Source organism: Mustelus asterias, chromosome 25, assembly GCF_964213995.1.
Source record: "Mustelus asterias chromosome 25, sMusAst1.hap1.1, whole genome shotgun sequence".
NCBI lineage: Eukaryota > Metazoa > Chordata > Chondrichthyes > Carcharhiniformes > Triakidae > Mustelus > Mustelus asterias.
The window spans coordinates 46,091,443-46,111,076 of NC_135825.1; the positions used below are offsets into that span (position 1 = coordinate 46,091,443).

General features: G+C 43.1%; 1 protein-coding gene across 4 annotated transcripts in view; it reads right to left on the bottom strand.

Annotated features, from left to right (window-relative positions):
- Window positions 1-2,489: 2,489 nt before the first annotated feature.
- The window catches only part of LOC144479150 (bile acid receptor-like), a 199,419-nt gene continuing 182,274 nt past the window's right edge, over window positions 2,490-19,634 (bottom strand). For 3 of the 4 annotated variants that reach the window (XM_078197701.1, XM_078197700.1, XM_078197702.1), the window contains 2 exons: window positions 12,420-12,533; window positions 2,490-3,823 (listed from right to left, as the gene is read on the bottom strand). In XM_078197701.1, the coding sequence (XP_078053827.1) occupies window positions 3,585-3,823; window positions 12,420-12,533 (353 nt within the window). In that variant the 3' untranslated portion in view covers window positions 2,490-3,584. Of the gene's footprint in view, window positions 3,824-12,419; window positions 12,534-19,634 lie in introns of those variants that run through there. The other variant, XM_078197703.1, reaches the window with a different exon arrangement.

The following is a 19,634-nucleotide window of genomic DNA, read 5'->3' on the forward strand; positions in this document are numbered from 1 at the left end:
TCTCAATAAGGTTGCCTCTCATTCTTCTTAACTCCAATGAGTACAGCCCAACTCAATTAACCTCTCCTCATAAGAAAATCCCTCCATACCTGGGATTAACCTAGTGAGCTTTCTCTGGACTGCCTCCAATGCCAGTATATTTTTCCCTAGATAAGGGGACCAAAACTGTTCACGGTATTTAAGGTGTGGTCTAACTGGTGCCTTGTATGGTAGCAAGACTTCCCTATTCTTATACTCCATTCCCTTTGAAATAAAGGCCGACATTCCTTTTGCTTGCCCAATTACTTGCTGAACTTTCATGCTAGTTTTTTTGTGATTTATGCATGAGAACCGCCAAATCCATCTGTGTTATAGTTAGATTAAGTTTTTCTCCATTTAAATAATAGCTCCTCTATTCTTCCTGCAAAAATGCATGACTTCACATTTTCCTACATTATGTTTCATCTGCCAAGCCCTATGGGAGTCCACTAGTTACAGGCTGCCATCTTGAAAATACCCCTCTTATCCCAACATTCTGTCTTTTATTAGTTAACAAATCCCCCATCCATGCTAATATACTACTCCCAATACCATGGGAGCTTATCTTATTAAGTAGCCTTTTGTGCAGTACCTTTTCAAACATTATTTGGAAATCCAAGTATATTACATCTACTATCTATCCTGCGCATTACCAATTCAAAGAATTCTAATAAATTTTTCAGGCATGATTTCCCCTTCATGTAGCTGACTCTGCTTGATTATATTATATATTTCTAAATGCTCTTCTATTATATGCTTTATAATGGTCTCTAACATTTTACCAATGACAGAAGGTAAGCTACCTAGCCGATAATTATCTGTTTTTGTCTCGCTCTCTTTTTGAATAATGTTGTTTTATTAGCAATTTTCCAATCCTCTGGGACTTTTCCAGAATTTAAGGATTCTTGGAAGAATTCTATCATTGTAGCTACTCCCTTTCATAACATGGATGCAACCCATCAGACCCAGGGGATTCATTGGTCTTTAACCCTATCAGTTTTCCTAGTACTTTTTCTCTCATAATAGTTACTGTATTTATTTCCTCCCGCCCCCTTTTTATTGATTATTTAGTATATTTGGAATTGTTATTAGTATCTCCCACCATGAAGACTGACACAAAGTATTTGTTTAACTCCTCTGCGATTTATTATTTTTCCAGTCTCATTCTCTAAGGGTCCTATGTTCATTTTGACCTCTCTCTTCATTTTTATATATTTAAAGAAGCTCCTGTTGTCCATTTTTATATCACTTACTAATTTACCCTCTCCCTCTTTTCTATGTTTGGTCATCTTTTGTTGGTTTTAAAACTTTTCCAATCCTCTGGCTTACCACTAATGTTTGCCACATTATATGTTTTTTTCTTTAAGTTTAATACTATCTATAACTTCCTTGTTTAACCATGCTTGATTAATCCCCTTCCTAGAATCCTTCTTTCTCACTGGGATATATCTTTGTTGTGAGTCAAGAACTATTTTTATAAACGTTTGCCATTACTGATCAACTTTCTTTCTGCTAAACTCCTTTCCCAGGCCACACCAGCTAACTCGGCCCTCATTCCATTATAATTACCCTTATTTAAGCGTAACACAGTTGTTTCTGACCCAAGTTTCTCACTCTCAAACTGAATACTAAATTCTGCTATGTTATGATCACTGTTCCCTAGGGGATCTTTTACTCTGAGATTGTTTAATAAACCTGCATCATTATGTATTACCAAATCCAAAATAGCTTGACCATTCTTTCAATTCCTCTCTGCTTTCCTTCTTACTTAAATAATATTTTACACATGAACAGTTGATTAATTTGAGCTGACTATTCAATTGTACCCAGTAATATATATGAGACAATTTCTCAAGGAGTATTAAACATTAGAAATAACCTATCAAGTAGGATAAAAACAGTAAAGTAATTTTAATGTACTGGGATATGAGTCCGAGAAGCAAGATATGGGTGGATTCAAAAGGGTTGAGATTTGATGTGCTGTTTGATCTTTCTCATTCCTTTCTTTCATTTTAATTCAATACTGCTCTGCGTTACACTCCAATATCTGAATAAGGAATTTGCTTCCATGTCTTCTTAGTCTTGCTGTTTAGTCAGCTGCCTTGAGTTAAAACAGAATAGCTTGCCTTGACAGCCTTTGTGTAGGGACCAATTCCACTTTACTTAGCACTTGTGCTATATTATGATTGACAGAAGAAATTGGTAGGAAGTTGCACCCTACCACACAACAAAACCATACCAGTTTGCTAAATATATGAGGCAACATGCATTTGCTTCTGAACCTTCCAGCCATTATTTTTCAATAATTAACAATCAAATATGTTCATAGTCCAGTGCTTTGTGCATGGAGTGATGCTAGTTTGTATCTGTGATTTCCCCATCTAGAGAGATCCTATTATCAGTCATGTTAAACTGAGGTGATGACTTTGAGTCAGAATATTCAGTGATATATATGAATTATATAATAGCTGATTTTATTCAGTGTATACACATTCCACCAAATATTGCTCTATCATGACAATGTGAGAGAGTTTTAAGCTGTCAGGTAATCACAGACATGTACATAGGATCAGTGTCTATCACATACTTGTAATTTTGTGTATTTAGCTAATATTTACAAATTGAGTTTTGATATTACATATAACATGGGTTACCCATGAAGGGTGTCACAACACAGATCTTAAATATAGATTTAAACTTATCAGAAAGTATTAGAAACTAGTGACAATTAAAACTCCCTAGTGGTGTCATGTCCAGGTTTTCGCTTAGTTTGTCTTACAGCATATAGATATCATTTTAATATTTTCTTTAAAATATCATTTTTTTATTTGCTCCAGGTGAAAGCCTCTAAAGCTTCTCACTCCTAATAACTTCTATTAAAGCCCATTGTTTTCAATTAAAATTCACAAACAATGTATAGCATAATAGTTTATTGAATATTCTTCATTTCTAGCATTTGAAGGAATGCTGCACTTTCTTCATTCAGATTTGTTAAAATAATTTTAAATGAATTTTGGTGATTTTGTAATTTAATATAGTTATTGCAACATTTTGTAGTATTTAATGTAAATTCATGTCAAAATTAAGAACAGATTATTTGGGAAATTAGGCACATTTGGGGATGTGACTATCCAAAAGATTGCTTTTTCAGCTGGTGCTCAGCTTAAACTTTCCCAGCAAACTCTTGGTCTTGTTTCAGAAATGTGAATTACAAACTGTCTTAATTACTGGCAGGCCAGTCTTACACTGATTGAGAAAAATGCTTTACAAAGTAAAAATATAATGGCAAAGCAATTGGTGACAAACCAAATAAGAGGTGTTGGTCAGTATAGTAAACAAAAGTTACATATAAAAGCAAGAGCCTCAGTTACTGTAATAACTAGACTTGTTATATTCAATAACTAGATTTTGCCTTCCACATAGTTTGACATAGTAGCTGCTGACTGATGAAAATTAAAGTGAAATCTTACATCAATGATTTTTGTGGTTTTGCATTACAAAAAAGAGTCTGGTTTGCAGTGGAACAGACTGGTCCAAAAACACCTATCAAATTCTGTGATAATCCTTCACTGTACATCCCAAATTTCACAGAGCAAGGGCGTGAGTTTCTGATCCTTCATCTTCCATGACATCAATACCTCTGAATGGTTGTGGTTAAGCGTTCTAAGTTGAGTAAGGCGACCTAACAGCCGAGCAAAGCGCTGTGGACTCGCTGGATGATGGATCTTGGAGTACTTGTATAAAATCTCCAAAAGAGGCTCCTGTAGCTTTTCTACATGTTCTTTATTCTTTATATAGGGTCGATCTACAGAACAATAAAAATGTGAACAACCAACCTGGCATACTGTAATTTAACTACAAATGTGAAAGTACATGGGGGTTGGTTTCATCTTTCAGCCTAGGTATTAAAGATTGCCTGGGGATGGCATGGAAAATAAAATCTGGTTGGAAGTTTGCATGTCCCGATTATTACCTACTATGGCCGGAATTCTCCGGCTGTTCACGCCCCAGCCAAATCACCATTCACTGCAGCGGGACCAGAGAATCCCAGCTGCAGGTGAAGTCAGAGAATCCTACCCTATATTTTTTCTCCATTGAAATGAATGGGAGAGAAGTCTTACTAGTCATATCAGTGCTGCATGTACCTTCTTTCTGACCTCTGACTAGATGATGCTGATTAACCAACCAATAAAGTCAAAACTATAACCCCATGTTTCTGGCAGTATTCTAATGAAATTATTCAAGGAAGTGAATCAATTGTAACATGAATGTTGAACATTCCAGGAGAAAATAAAGTAAAAGACACCTTTTTGGTGGGATTTCAAAAGGTACCAGATACAGTGGTTTTTCCATCAGCAATAAAAGCAAAGCCATTCAAAAATTACAGTTTCTAGTAATTTGACTGCCACATCTTATTTTATCCAATGCAAAAACTGAAATAGTTCTTTGAATGCTTACATACAAACATAGAAACTAGGAGCAAGAGTAGACCATTCGGCTCTTCAAGCCTGTTCCACCATTCAATGTGATTATGGCTGATCCTTAATCTCAATGCAATATTCCCACTTTCTCTCCATACCCCTTGATACAATTAAAATCTAAAAACAACCTGGATGGGATTTTACAGCCTTACTTTTCCCAAAACCGTAAAATCCCACCTGAGATCAACGGATCTTTCCATTGTCCACCCCTCACCCACTCCAATTCCCGTGACTGGTGAGTTGATAAAATTCCGGCCTCTATCTCTTTCTTAAATACATTCAGTGACTTGGCTTCCACAGCCTTCTGCAGTAGAAAATGCCGATGTCACAAATATTTTGCTTATTGCTCTTAAACTATATGTGTATGTAATTGGCTCTTACCATGAGAATCAAAAGGATGAGGAGCAAGAGTAGGCAATTTAGTCTCTCAAGCCTGCTCCGCTATTTAATACAATCACAGCTGATCTCATCTCGGCCTCAACTCCACTTACCTGCCTGTTCACCACAGCCCTTCAAACTCTTACTAACTATAAATCTGTCTTCTTCTTCCTTAAATTTACTCAATGTCCTAGCATCCAGCATGCTCTGTGGCAATGAATTCTAGACTCATGATCCTTTGACAAAAGAAATTTCTCATCTCTGTTTTAAATCTGCCACCCCTTATCCTAAAACTATGACCTCTTCTTCTTGGTAGCCCTACAAGAGGAAACAACCTCTCCACATCTACTTTGTCAGTCTCCCTTATCATCTTGTACACCTCAACTAGACTTCCTCTCATTCTTCTGAACTCTAGGGAGTATAGGACTAAACTGCCCAATCCCTATTCGTAAGACAAACCCCTCATCTCTGGAATCAATCTAGTGAACTGATGCACTATCAATACCCAGAGACGGAATCTGGAACAACAGGCTTTTATTAACTACAAATGTGAACTAACTCTTACAGTAACTCTAACCAAGGGACCGGATCAGAATGAGGCGAAGGGGAGGAGCAGCTACCTTTATACCCCAGTGAACAGGGGAGGAGCCTCAGGCAGCACCGGTAGGGGCGTGTCCAGTCATCAGGACATAACAGTGGTTTACCACATGAACCTCCTCTTAACCACTTCCAATGCAGCTACATCCCTCCTCAAGTAAGAGAACCAAACTTGTATACTATATTCTAAGTGTGGTCTCATTAATGCTTTGTACAGTAGCAGCAACACTTCACTACTTCTATATTTTATTCCTTTAGCAATAAATGCCAAGATTCTATTTGCCCTCCTTATTACCTGCTATGCCTGTATAATAGTTTTCTGTGATTCATGCTTGAGGACACCCAGACCCCTCTGCACCAAAGCACTTTGAAGTTTCTCTCCATTTAGATAATAATTTGCCTTTGTATTTTTCCTACCAAAATGAATAACCACACACTTAACCACGGTGAACTCCAAATTTTGCCACATGTACTTAACCTATCGATATCCATTTGTAAATTTCTTATTTAATTTTTGCAACTTACTATCCCACCTATGTTAGTGTCATATGCGAATTTGGCTATAGTACCTATTTTCCGTGCATCCAAATCATTAATATAATTGGGACCCGAGGACCAAAGCCTCTGGCACCCCACTAGTTACATCTTGCCAACCCAATAAAGACCCAGTTATCCTGACTCTCTGCTTTCTGTTGGCTAACCAATCCTCTAACTAAGCTAATAAATGACCGCTAATTCCATATTAACTAACCTTTTGTGTGGCACCTTATCAAATGCCTTCTGGAAATCCAGGTATACTACATCTTCAGGATCACCATTACCGTCTTGCTTGTTACAGCTTCAAAGAACTCAAGCAAATTGGTCAGACATGATTTACCCTTCATAAAGACATGCTGACTCTGATGGATTGCATTTTGACTTTCTAAATGTACTGTTATTACTTCCTACTTCCTTTATAAAGGATTCTAACGATTTCCCAACCACAATGTTAAAGTAATTGACCTACAGTTTACTATATTTTGGCTCCCTCCCTTTTTGAATAAGGGTCTTATTAGCATTTTTCCAATCCATTGGAACCGTTCCCTTATCCAGGGAATTTTGGAATATTGTAACCAATGAGACCATAAGACCAAAAGACATAGGAGCAGAATTAGGCCACTCGGCCCATCGAGTCTGGTCCGCCATTCAATCATGGCTGATATTTTTCTCATCCCCATTACCCCTGATCCCCTTATTAATCAAGAACCTATCTATTTCTGTCTTAAACATATTCAATGACCTGGCCTCCACAGCCTTCTGCAGCAAAGAGTTCCACAGATTCACCACGCTCTGGTTGAAGAAATTCCTCTTCATCTCTGTTTTAAAGGATCGTCCCTTTAGCCTGAGGTCGTGCCCTCTGGTTCTAGTTTTTCCTACTAGTGGAAACATTCTCTTCATGTCCACTCGATCCAGGCCTCGCAGTATCCTGTAAGTTTCAATAAGATCCCCCCTCATCCTTCTAAACTCCGAGTGCAGACCCAGAGTCCTCAACTGTTCCTCATACGACAAGCTCTTCATTCCAGGGATCATTCTGGTGAACCTCCTCTGGACCCTTTCCAAGGCCAGCACATCCTTCCTTAGATATGGGGCCCAAAACTGCTCACAATACTCCAAATGAGGTCTGACCAGAGCCTTATATAACCTCAGAAGTACATCCCTGCTCTTGTATTCTAGCCCTCTCGACATGAATGATTTCCAAAAGGCGTTTGATAAGGTGCCCCATAAAAGGCTGCTGAAGAAGATTAGGGCACACGGAGTTGGGGGTAGTGTGTTAAAGTGGATTGGGGACTGGCTATCCGACAGGAAACAAAGAGTCGGAATAAATGGGTGTTTTTCCGGTTGGAGGAAGGTAACTAGTGGCGTGCCGCAGGGATCGGTACTCGGGCCGCAACTGTTTACCATTTATATAGATGATCTGGAGGAGGGGACGGAGTGTAGGGTAACGAAGTTTGCAGACGACACAAAGATAAGTGGAAAAGTGAATCGTGTGGAGGACGGAGAAGATCTGCAGAGAGATTTGGACAGGCTGAGTGAGTGGGCGAGGATATGGCAAATGGAGTATAACGTTGAGAAATGCGAGGTTATACACTTTGGAGGAAATAATAACAAATGGGATTACTATCTCAATGGAAACAAATTAAAACATGCTACCGTGCAAAGGGACCTGGGGGTCCTTGTGCATGAGACGCAAAAGCCCAGTCTGCAGGTACAACAGGTGATCAAGAAGGCAAATGGGATGTTGGCCTATATTGCGAGGGGGATAGAATATAAAAGCAGGGATGTCTTGATGCACCTGTACAGGGCATTGGTGAAGCCGCAGCTGGAATACTGTGTGCAGTATTGGTCCCCTTATATGAGGAAGGATATATTGGCATTGGAGGGAGTGCAGAGAAGGTTCACCAGGTTGATACCGGAGATGAGGGGTTTGGATTATGAGGAGAGGCTGAGGAGATTGGGTTTGTACTCGTTGGAGTTTAGAAGGATGAGGGGGGATCTTATGGAGACTTATAAGATAATGCGGGGGCTGGATAGGGTGGAGGCGGAGAGATTCTTTCCACTTAGTAAGGAAGTTAAAACTAGAGGACACAGCCTCAAAATAAAGGGGGGTCGGTTTAAGACAGAGTTGAGGAGGAACTTCTTCTCCCAGAGGGTGGTGAATCTCTGGAATTCTCTGCCCACTGAGGTGGTGGAGGCTACCTCGCTGAATATGTTTAAAGCGCGGATGGATGGATTCCTGATCGGTAAGGGAATTAAGGGTTATGGGGATCAGGCGGGTAAATGGTACTGATCCACGTCAGATCAGCCATGATCTTATTGAATGGCGGGGCAGGCTCGAGGGGCTAGATGGCCTACTCCTGCTCCTATTTCTTATGTTCTTATGAATGCTAACATTGTATTTGCCTTTCTAACTGCCGACTGAACCTGCACATTAACCTTAAGTGAATCTTGAACAACAACTTCCCAGTCCTTTTGTATATCTGATTTCCTAAGCATTTTCCCATTTAGAAAATAGTCTATGCCTCCATTCCTCCTTCCAAAGTGCATAACTTCACACTTTACCACATTGTATTCCAGCTGCCACTTCTTTGCCCACTCTCCTAACCTGTCCAAGTCCTTCTGCAGCCCCCCTGCTTCCTCAATACTACCTGTCCCTCTACATACCTTTGTATCATCAACAAACTTAGCAACCGTGCCTTCAGTTCCTTCCTCCAAATTGTTAATGTATATTGTGAAAAGTTTTGGTCCCAGCACTGACCCCTGAGGCACACCCCAGTCACCAGCTGCCATCCTGAAAAAGACCCCTTTATTCCCACTCTCTGCCTTCTGCCAGTCAGCCAATCCTCTATCCATGTCAGGATCTTACCCTTAATACCATGGGTATTTATTTGACAGTCTCCTATGCGGCACCTTGTCAAAGGCCTTCTGGAAATCTAAATAAATCACATCCACTGGTTCTCCTTTATCTAACCTCCTTGTTACCTCCTCAAAAGAACTCTAACAGATTTGTCAGACATGACCTCCCCTTGACAGAGCCATGCGGACTCAGTCCTACTTTATCATGCACTTCCAAGTATTTTGCAATCTCATCTTTAATAATGGACTCTAAAATCTTACCAATGACCAAAGTCAGGCTAACCGGCCTATAATTTCCGTCTGCTGCCTCCCTCCCTTCTTAAACAGCAGTGGATCCACTAAATGGATCCACTATCTTCAACACCACTTCCTTTAACATCATAGGATATAAGCCATCAGGCCCTGGGGACTTTCCTGCCTTCAATCTTCTTTTTAGGAAGTCCCTAGCAGTCGAGGATAACTCGCTCCCACACTTACACTTAAGTTCTCGGGTATCTGAGGAATCCAATGTGTGATCTATAGTCACTGTCACAGGTGGGGCAGGTGGTGGTTGCAGGTGCAAGTGGGTGGAGTGCCTAGGTTACCACATGCTCATTTCGCTGTTGCATGCACTTGACTCACTATGATGCTTGGCTGTTACATTTTTAGTCCTTCCTATTGGCAAATCCCACCACCACCCCAGCAGTGGGTTAACAGGCAAAGGGGAGTGGTGTGCTGGAAAATTGAGTACTATAGCAGCAGCACCATGCTTGTCATCTATATACCTCCCAAGTATTTTACCTACGACAGGGGAAGCATTCTACACCCTGCTTGTCCAATGCCCAATTGAGGCCCTTATGTGTCCAGACCACCAGATAAAACTTGGCAGCATCATGGCAGGCCTAGGGAGGGTGCCTCTGGGTTGGTCATCCTGCACCAAATGGAGACCCTCTCTCCAAGGTAACTCTCTGCCTTGTTTAAGTGGACTGGATCAATGCAATTCTGAATGTGCCATTTTCTTTATGGTGGCCACCATTGTTGAAACCCATTCTGTAGCCTTTTTTATGGGAGTTATAACATCCAGTGTCACCATCTGATTTAGCTCATTGACTACTTTCTGCTGCACAGCTGTTGGTACTCTTGTCAGAGCAAACATTATTGGTGGCGCATTGGTGGATCATTTAATCTCATTTGGTATATTGCTTGTAGCTTGCCAATTTCACCACAGTTGAAGAGGTCTTTGTACTCTATCATATTGTTGCAACTCTGGTCTGAGTTGGAGGAGCTCCAGTATGATGCTGTGCCAAAGACCAACAGTGGCATTACATTCTGGTCAACCATATGAAACTTGAAGCTGCCCTGTGTACAATGGAGAATGGCCACATCTTCAGTGCAGATGGTTTGTCCACCAAGGCCACGAGGACAACCTGGATATTGGGATCCAATGCTGCATATGGGTCTAGTTCTTGTATCATTTGGCTGGGCAATACTTCACACTTTGCTGCATTGTCAATCTTTAGTTTTGCATTGCTGCAAATCATGTTCAGAGTGGTGAAAATCTTATCCTTTTCTGTAACAGTGGCGCTTGGAGGTTCAATGGTTTGGTTGCTCTGGCTGAGCTCTGGTCCAATCACTTTGTTGATACTCCTAACCGTGGGAGAACTAACCAGCTGCATGTGGCTGGTGGCAATGGAAGGAGGCCGTGATTTCATTCTGCAGCATTTTGCAAAATGATTCCACTTGCCACATGTATTACAGCGTTTACCATGCACCAAACCTGCTGTTCTGTTCTAAAGGTGATGGCCACTTCTGTTGGGACAGGGTGTGCTCTGTACTGTGAAAACTTCTGTTTCCCACCTGAACTCCTAGCTGCTTTTTTCAGGCTGTTCATTTAGATGCAAATGCAAATGGCTAAATTTAGCCAGAGAATCATTTGAAATGCCTTCTCTTCCTGCTCTCAGGCCATTATCTCTGGTGTGCCTTAGGGGTTTATCCTTGACCCTGTTCTATTTCTCAGCTACATACAGCTCCTCAGCAACATCATCCAAAGATTCAGTGTTATTTTTCACATGTACACTGGTGGCACCTCTATCTCACCACCACCACTCATGCCTCCTCCATCCATTGTTGATAAATTATCAAACCACTTATCTTATATCAAGTTCGGGACGAACAGGAACTTCCTGCATTAAATGTTGGAAGGACTGAAGTCACTGGCTCTAAACTCTATTCCCTAGCTCGAGATCCCCCCTGACAACAGTCTGAGATTAAGCGTGTCCATTCACAACCTTGGTGTCACCTTGATCTTGAGATAAGCTTCTGACCTTGTATTTCTGTTATCACTAAAAATCCTATTTTCACTTCCATAACATGACCTGACTTTGTTCCTGTCTCAGCTCATCTATTTAAAGTTTTAATGTTTATTTATTAGTGTCACAAGTCAGCTTACATTAACACTGTAACGAAGTTACTGTGAAAATCCCCTAGTCGCTACACTCCGGCGCCTGTTCAGGTACATTGAGGGAGAATTTAGCATGGCCAATGCCCCTAACCAGCATGTCTTTCGAACTGTGGGAGGAAACCCACGCGGACACGGTGAGAATGTGTAGACTCTGCACAGACAGTGACCCAAGCTGGGAATCGAACCCAGGTTCCTGGCACTGTGAGGCAGCAGCGCTAACCACTGTGCCACCATGCTGCCCCAACCTGCTGTTGAAAACTTCATTCATGCCTTTATTACTTCTAGCATCGACTATTCCAATGCACTCCTAGATGATCTCCCACATTCTATCCTTTAAGCTTGAGGTCGTCGAAAGTCTGCTGCCTGTGTTTAGCTTATAGCAAGTCCCCAACTCCAAGACCCCTGTGCTTGCTGACCTACTTTGGTTCCTGGTCAACCACTGCCTTGATGTTAAAATTCTCATCCTTGTTTTCAACTCCCTCTAAGGCTTCATAACTCTCTCTTTGTAATCTCTTACAGCCCTTCAACTCTGAGATAACTGTGCTCCTCTAATTCTGGCCGCTTCTGCATCCCCAATTTTAATTGCTCCAGTAATAGATAAGTAATTAGTGGCTTATCTTAAGCTGTGGAGGCCCCAAGTCTGAAATTGCCTCTCTTCACCTCACTGCCTCTCTATCCTGATTTGTCTCAAATAACTTTGTAAAACCTACTTCTTTGTCAAGATTTAATCATCTGGCCTAATATTTCCTTAGGTGGCTCACTTTCATATGTTTTTTTCATGCCTCTGTGAATGCCTTGTGATGTTTCATTATCTTAATGTTACATAAATATAACCTGTTGTTGTAAACTCTGAATTAAACTAAATAAAAAATATAACTTTTATATTAAAACTTTAAAAGCAGAGATGTGTATTAACAGAATATTAAATGCAGATTCTGCTATCATACATACAGATCCACTGAAACAGAACATCAGTTCCCAGCCAAGAAGTGTTACTTCCATACCATTTCACCTTTATTTCATTGGAGCCAATCTCAAATAAATCAGTGCTTGGTTGGATCAGATTCATAATCATCACTAGTGTAATTTAGTTAGTGATTTTTATTTTTTACCTGAAAATAGAATTGTGGTTGCAGAAAGTAAGGCATATTCAGTGTCTGTCACGTTGAGTTCCCCCATACTTCTGTAGAAATCGAACATTGGTGTAATAAATTCTTCAGCTGTACCTGGTTATATAGAGAAGCAAAATTAAACTTTCCAAATTTACTTTTCAATAAAACATCGTATGATGCATGATATTTGAATTGTGTCGCATATATGTAAAAGTTTAAGATATATATTAAAAATAAATTCCATGAGCACCAAAAAGTAAAGTTATAGTGACACTTGAAGAGTTCATTTACTTTAATAAATTGAAACATACAATCATAGGAAATAGGAACAGGAGTAGGTCATTCGACCCTTCAAGCCTGCTCCACCATTCATTGTGATCATGGCTGATCATCCAACTCAAAAGCCTGATCCTGCCTTCCCCCCATATCCTTTGATCCCCTTCACCCCATTTTCATTCCCTTCTCATTAACTAGTATCCCAGTGATGGAAAAATAAAGAAGTGTGTAGTCTCATCTGGAATTTGCAGCATTTCAAAATTGCTTTTAACCTAGCAGCATTTGGGGGGAATTATCTGTTCCCAACAGCGGCAGGAATTGTGGTGAGTGAGGGAAGCAGGATTTTGTGGGAGGCCAACAAATCAGTTTCCCTGATATTGGGAAATTAAAATGAAATCTTGCTCTCCTGAACTTCATGGCAGCTTAAAGGCCAGTTGAGTGTTTCCCATGGGGCAATATCAGGAACCCCATTTGCATCTCAGGAATGCTCATTAGAAGTCCAACAGACGGTAATCTTGTTCCTCCTCCAAATAAAGCACCCAATCGATGGGAATTTACAACTTTCTGGCTTACAACTATATGTTAGTGGTGTGCACCAGGTGAAGTGGACTTCTTCCTGGACCTTTAGGTCAGTTGATGCTGGTTTTGCCTTCTTAGGGACCATTCTCATGTGTCAGTAGCTGAACCTGCACTAAGGCTGGAAATGATATGCAGGTGAAGGTGGGGTGGAAGGGTGGAGTAGGGGATTTGCAGAAGATGTAGACAAAGGCTCAAAGCCTGGGTGGAAGGATGGAATGGAGGCTGTGCCAGGGAGGCAGACAAAGGCTGGAAGACAGGATAGAGTCTCCAGGAAAGGGGCGCAGAATGTGAAAGGAGGATGAATGCGTTAGACGGCAGGGTCTGTGGTGTTGATGGTGAGGTCCAGGGGGAGAACTCAGCGGAATGATGATAGGAGAGAACAATGACCATTACAGGGGAAAGCAGAATGCGGTAGGGTGGGCATGAGACATGTCTGTGTCTGGCAGGTGTAGGTGTCAATGGGTGGCAAGGGGAACAAGATAGGTGGCACAGATAATGGGAGGGGGTAGGGTCAGGGTGGGCATGAGTGGTAGGAGTGTTGGCTGCAAGGGGCAGAAAGCCATGTGGAGGTGGATGATGATAGCATTCAGGATAATGGGGGAGGTTCAAAAGTGACAGAGGGGAGATAAAGGTGACATTGGGTGGTCAGTGCTGATGAGGAGAAGGTAATGGGTGATAGGGGAAAGGTAGAAGGTGGTGGAGCATGTTTGGAAGGAAGTGCACATTATTTCTCCAGCAGCAGCAAGGCAATGCCTTGATGTAAAACTGTGTTTCATCGAAGTGGGAGGAGGGTCTTTTCTGGCTGATAGTGTTCAAGGTCAGCACAATCGGCTGAATAAAGAAATCCCCCGAGGAAACTGTATGAGAACAATGCTCAGTTATGATCCTTAGTGTATGGTGAAGCCCACATGGGTCTCAGAACATTGAGATCCAGCAGGTTGAGGAGCTGCTGTTCAGTCTGAGCTATTTGCCATTGGCTGCAGTCAGAATCAGAGTCGAAAGGAGGAAAGGAGGTGATGCCTAGAAGGGATATGGCAGGTGGTGGCCAGCCAACTCCTGCCCCCAAACCTCCATCCTCCTGGGTGAATGGTCATGGCTGACAAGGGTTCATGTGGTTAGTATTCTATGCTGCCGAGGCAATGGTCCCTTTATAGAGTTTTGAAGGTGCTGGAGACAAGCAGAAAACTGTCCACATGAGGCTTCTTGCAGATGGCTCTCATCACCCTGGTCAAAGAGCATTGTCTCCAGACACATTTATATGTGAACAGGAAGAACACCCATCTCTAGTCCTCTGGGTGTCTTTTACCTGGAAAGGACAACAGCAGCAGAATAATCAATGGGCTGATGAGTGATTCTCCTGTGCCCAAGTTATGTATAGAACTTTGGTGAGGCCATAGCTAGAGTAGTGTGTGCAGTTCTGGGTGCCACATTATGGAAAGAATTGAAATTGCACTGGAGAAGGTACAGAGATGATTCACCAGGATGCTGCCTGGGATGCAACATTTAAGTTATGAAGAGAAGTTGGGTAGGCTTGGGTTGTTTTCGTTGGAGCAGAGAAGACTGAGGGAGCAACTTGATGGGGGTGTACTAGATTATGAGGGACATGGACAGAGTGGATAAGGAGCGGCTATCCCTCTTAGTTGAAGGGTCAGTCATGAGGGGACATAGGTTCAAGGTGAGGGGCAGGAGGTTTAGGGTGTGAGGAAAGACCTTTTCATCAGCGGGTGGTGACAGTCTAGAATGCGCTGCCTGGGAGGGAGGTAGAGGTAGGTTGCGTCACATCCTTTAAAAAGTATCTGGATGAGCACTTGGCGCATCATAACATTCAGGGCTATGGGCCAAGTGCTGGCAGATGGGATTAGGTGGGAGTTCAGGTGTTTCTAATGTGTCGGTATGGACTTGATGGGCCAAAGGGCTTCTTCTGCACTCTGTGATTCTATAATATGTCTGGCTGGGATTTAAGCGTGGCGAGTGTATTGGTCATCCATCATGGTCACATATCACGTGCCTTTGCTGATAGTGCAGATGTGGAGGTAAAGGCTACTCACTGTGGTGAGATTATGTGGGAATGAATAAAGCTGAAGTTCTTGGTGTTAGGGGATATGTTTAACCACTGGATGTATGTGGAAAGTTGCACTGCTGAATATCCATTGAACCCATGAGACTTCCAGAAGGAATAAAGCTGAATACATTTACAAATGTGAAGTACACATAATTAGTGAATATCAGTGCCACAATTGTGCATTTAATACTTTTTACTTTTTCTTACTCCACCAGCTAGGTAGAGCCCCAATATCCACAGCAGAGTTGGAGACAGACTGCTGAATGTTAAGTCCTGTTGCCAGTGATGACTCGAGCTGGCGTTCTCTGGAAGCTCGAGGTCTGAGGGTCCTGCCTGCTAAGGATCTCCAGCTCTGGGGCAGGGGATTGGCCTGACCTGCTGGAGGTGGTAGAGTCATTGGCAGGGGGAAGTTGGAGTAGCACACTTGAAGAATGTCCTAGGTGGATGCGCCCAGGATGAATATCTGGAGAAACTCCACCCTGTGGTTTCCACTGGCCCTTCCATGAAGAGAAGGTGCACGTGGAGGGAAGTCAAGGTGCCACATTCCTCTCTTGCCTGGCCACTGCTGGATCTCACCCATGACTAAAGCGATAGAGTGCAGGTCTGAGACAAAATTCAGCAAAAACTGCTGGATCTGGGTCTCCAAGGAAGTGCCACCCTTTCCATAGAGACTTCAATGCACTTGCATGCCACAGCCATCAGACAGAATGCAGACGGATTCCTCCATCCCTCATCCCATTCTGCCGATGACTCTTACAACTTTGCCTCTCTATGCATCTCCAATATTTGTCCGAGGATCGATTTCAGAGGCTCATTGTCAGAAGGACTCTGCAGGTTTTTGACCCCCAGTAGTCTTCCAAATGCCAGAAGCCTAAGCTGTCACTGCCTCTGACAGCTGTGAATCATGTCTGTGAGGTGATCACCAGATTGTGAACCCAATTCTGATGTAGAACGAAGAGCCACTGAAGTGTATATCTGAACTGGTGGAGAATGCAGGTGAATGCAGTGATGACTGTACAGTTGCGGGATCCTCTTCTTCACATTGGAGTCTGACCTTGAACAAGAATCCTGAGAGTTGGGTGAGTGAGGGGGTTTAGGGGAAAGGAAGGAGTTTCTCCTTTGCTTTTTCAATTACCATGCAGGAATTTGTTCATACTCTACTATAGACGAAGAAGTGAGCTGCTGAGTATCTGGTAAGTGGTTAAGGTTTATTCTGTTCCTAACGTTTAAAATAGTATACAAACTTGTAGTAAGGTTAATAAAGTATATAAAAAAAGGAAAATAATTAATTGAATAAAATAATTAAATCATTAATTAAAGTGTATTATGAACTGCAGGACAGGCAATGTGTCACAGCTGCTGCATGTGGGCGCTCCTGAATGCCAATGTGATCCAGGGCAAACACATCTGTAGTAAGTGTTTGTGGCTCAAAGTACTTCGGCTCAGTGTTATTGAGCTGGAGGTTGAGCTATGGACACTGAGATGCATTAAGGAGGGGGCAACACTACCTGGACACTTTATATCAGGAGGCAGTCACACCTTTTCTGGTCTTCTGATTTGGTTAGCGGCCGAGGCAGGAGACTGCAGGTGAGGCAGGTAAAGGGATCCAGAAGCTTTGAGGTTCTTTCAGCTTGTTTGGATGAAAGTGGGGGCTGCAGGGAGGATGAGCTGACTGACCATGGCACAGTGATACAGGAAGCCATTGAAGTGGGGTGAGCAAAAAGGAATGTAGTGGTAGTAAGGGACAAGTTGGTGAGGAGGACACTGTTCTCTGCAGGGAAGAGTGAGATTGCAGAAGCATGTGTTGCCTGCCCGGTGCTAGGGTTTGAGACATCTGTTCAGGACTGGAAAGGAGCTTGGTGTGGGAGAGGGAGGATCCAGTCATTGAAGTCCATGCAAGTACGAATGACATTGGCAGGACAAGAGATAGTCAGTATGATGAACTAGGCACCAAAATAAGAAGCAGAATCTCAAAGGCGATGATCTCTGGATTATTACCAGAGCCACGTGTAAATTGGCATAGGGCAAATAAGATTAGAGAAATAAATTGGTGGCTCAAAGACGGGTATGGGAGTAGTGCATCTGGTTCGTGGGGTACTGACACCAATATTGAAGAAAGTGGAGGTGGTACGTTAGAACAGTCTACACCTGAACCATGCTGGGACCAGTGTTCTAATGAGTACCAAAACTAGGGAAGTAGAGAGGAATTTAGACTAAATAGTGGGAGCAGGGGATCAAATTTGGGAAGATCAAAGGGAAGAGACAAGGCAAGAGAGGAAGGTACGAAGATGAGAAATGATAAACAGATCTTGACAGGAAGGGATAAAGAATACAAGTCTAAGAGCAAGTCAGCAGTTAAGACTGGAGGTTACATAAATAATAAAAGGACAAAACAAAAGGCTCTGTATCTGAATGTATATAGCAGGAGGCGGTCACACCTTTTATAGTCTTCTGATTTGGTTGGTGGCCTGGGCAGGAGATTGCAAGTGAGGCAGGTAAAAGGATCCAGAAGCCTTGAGATTCTTTCAGCTTGTTGGATGAAAGTGGGGCCTGCAGGGAGGATGAGCTGACTGACCATGGCACAGTGATACAGGAAGCTATTGAAGTGGGGTGAGCAAAAAGGAATGTAATGGTAGTAAGGGACAAGTTGGTGAGGGGGACACTGTTCTCTGCAGGAACAGATGAACTGATGGCTCAAATAGAAATAAATAAGCATGATCTGATAGTTATTATAGAGAAATGGCTGTAGAATGACATAGATTGAAACCTAAATATTAAAGAGTACATGACACTTAGGAAGAACTAGGAAAGGGTTGAGGGTGGCTCTATTAATTAATGATGATATTAGCACAATAGTGGAGGAAGATCTTAAGTTCAGCAACCAAGATGTAGAAGCTGTTTGGGTAGGGGTGAAAAATTACAAAGGCAAGACATCACTTGTAGGAGTGGCGTACAGGCTCCCTAACAGCAACCATATGATAGGATGGAGTATAAAGGAAGAAATATGGGAGTTTGTCAGAAATAATGACACAGTGATAATCATGGGGGATTTTAATCTATATATAGGCTGGATAAATCAGATGGCAAGGGCTACCTAGATGAGGTGTTCATAGAACATCATGTTCTGGAGCCAACCAGAGCTAAAAACTCAGCCTAAAATTGATATTGTACTGAGACAGGATTAATTAATGACCTCATAATGAAGGCGTCCCTAGGTAGCAGTGGTCAGTATGTGATTGGATGTTACATTCAGCTTGAGGGACTGAGGAATGTATCCAAGACAATGGCTGGAATTCTCCCCCAAAATTTCTAAGTGTTGAATTCACGGGAAAACTGGAGTAATTTTCAGTGGGCGTTCACACTAGAATCTCCCACACTCTGTGCACAGCAAAGGTCACCAGCGTGAATATCATTAAATTTCAGAGGGCAGGGCTTATTCCGCCCGGGAGGCTGAAACCAGCGGGGTCTGTGCATGCGCAGTGGACCCGTACTGTCAGCCTCCCATTTGCTGGCCAGCTCGATCGCTGGCCAGCAACCCTCCCACGGCCTGATCATGGCCCCCCCCAACCATTCCTGGGCCCAGCCCCGATCCCCCCATGACCCAGAGCACCCTGATTTCCAGTCCCCCCACCCCCACACATTTCCCCCTCAGGCATTGCCAATCCCCCAGCAGGCAGACCCCACCCCAGTGATGACTGCCCCCTCGCCCCCCCCCCACCCCCCCCATCGGCTGACCGTCCCCCCCCCCCCCCGGCTGAGCCTGCCCAATCTCCAACCTTCCTCCCCAGTGACAATCCCCCCCCACCCCACCGCAGTGCAGAACGCTCCCCCGGCTGACCCCCATAGCCCAGCCCGTTCGTTGGCCTCCCTCCTGCCCCAACCGATCCCAATGCAGAGTGGCAGCAGGACCCCCCCCCCCCCAACCTCCACCGATCACCCCACCAGGCTCCCCCCCATCAGGGCCCACCCCCTAGGCGATGTCTGATGGGCAGTGCCAAGGTGCCCATGGGCATTGGCACTTTGCCCCTTTTACAGTGAAGGGGCACAGACTGGCACTGCCAATGCTCAGGGGGCACCATTCCCCCTGCCGTCTAACCCTCTGGGAGTCCCCAATTGCCCCCCTTTACTCCAGCAGGGTGTCCCGATAGTTTCCTGAAAGTGGAGACCGACTGTAAACCCCCCTAGAGTGAAACACTCTGGCGGGGTGGGAGAAGCTAGCGGGCCCGGAGAATTCAGTCCTGGACCCGCTAATTACATTCAAAATAGATTTAAATAAGATTAAAATTACTTCCCTGTTT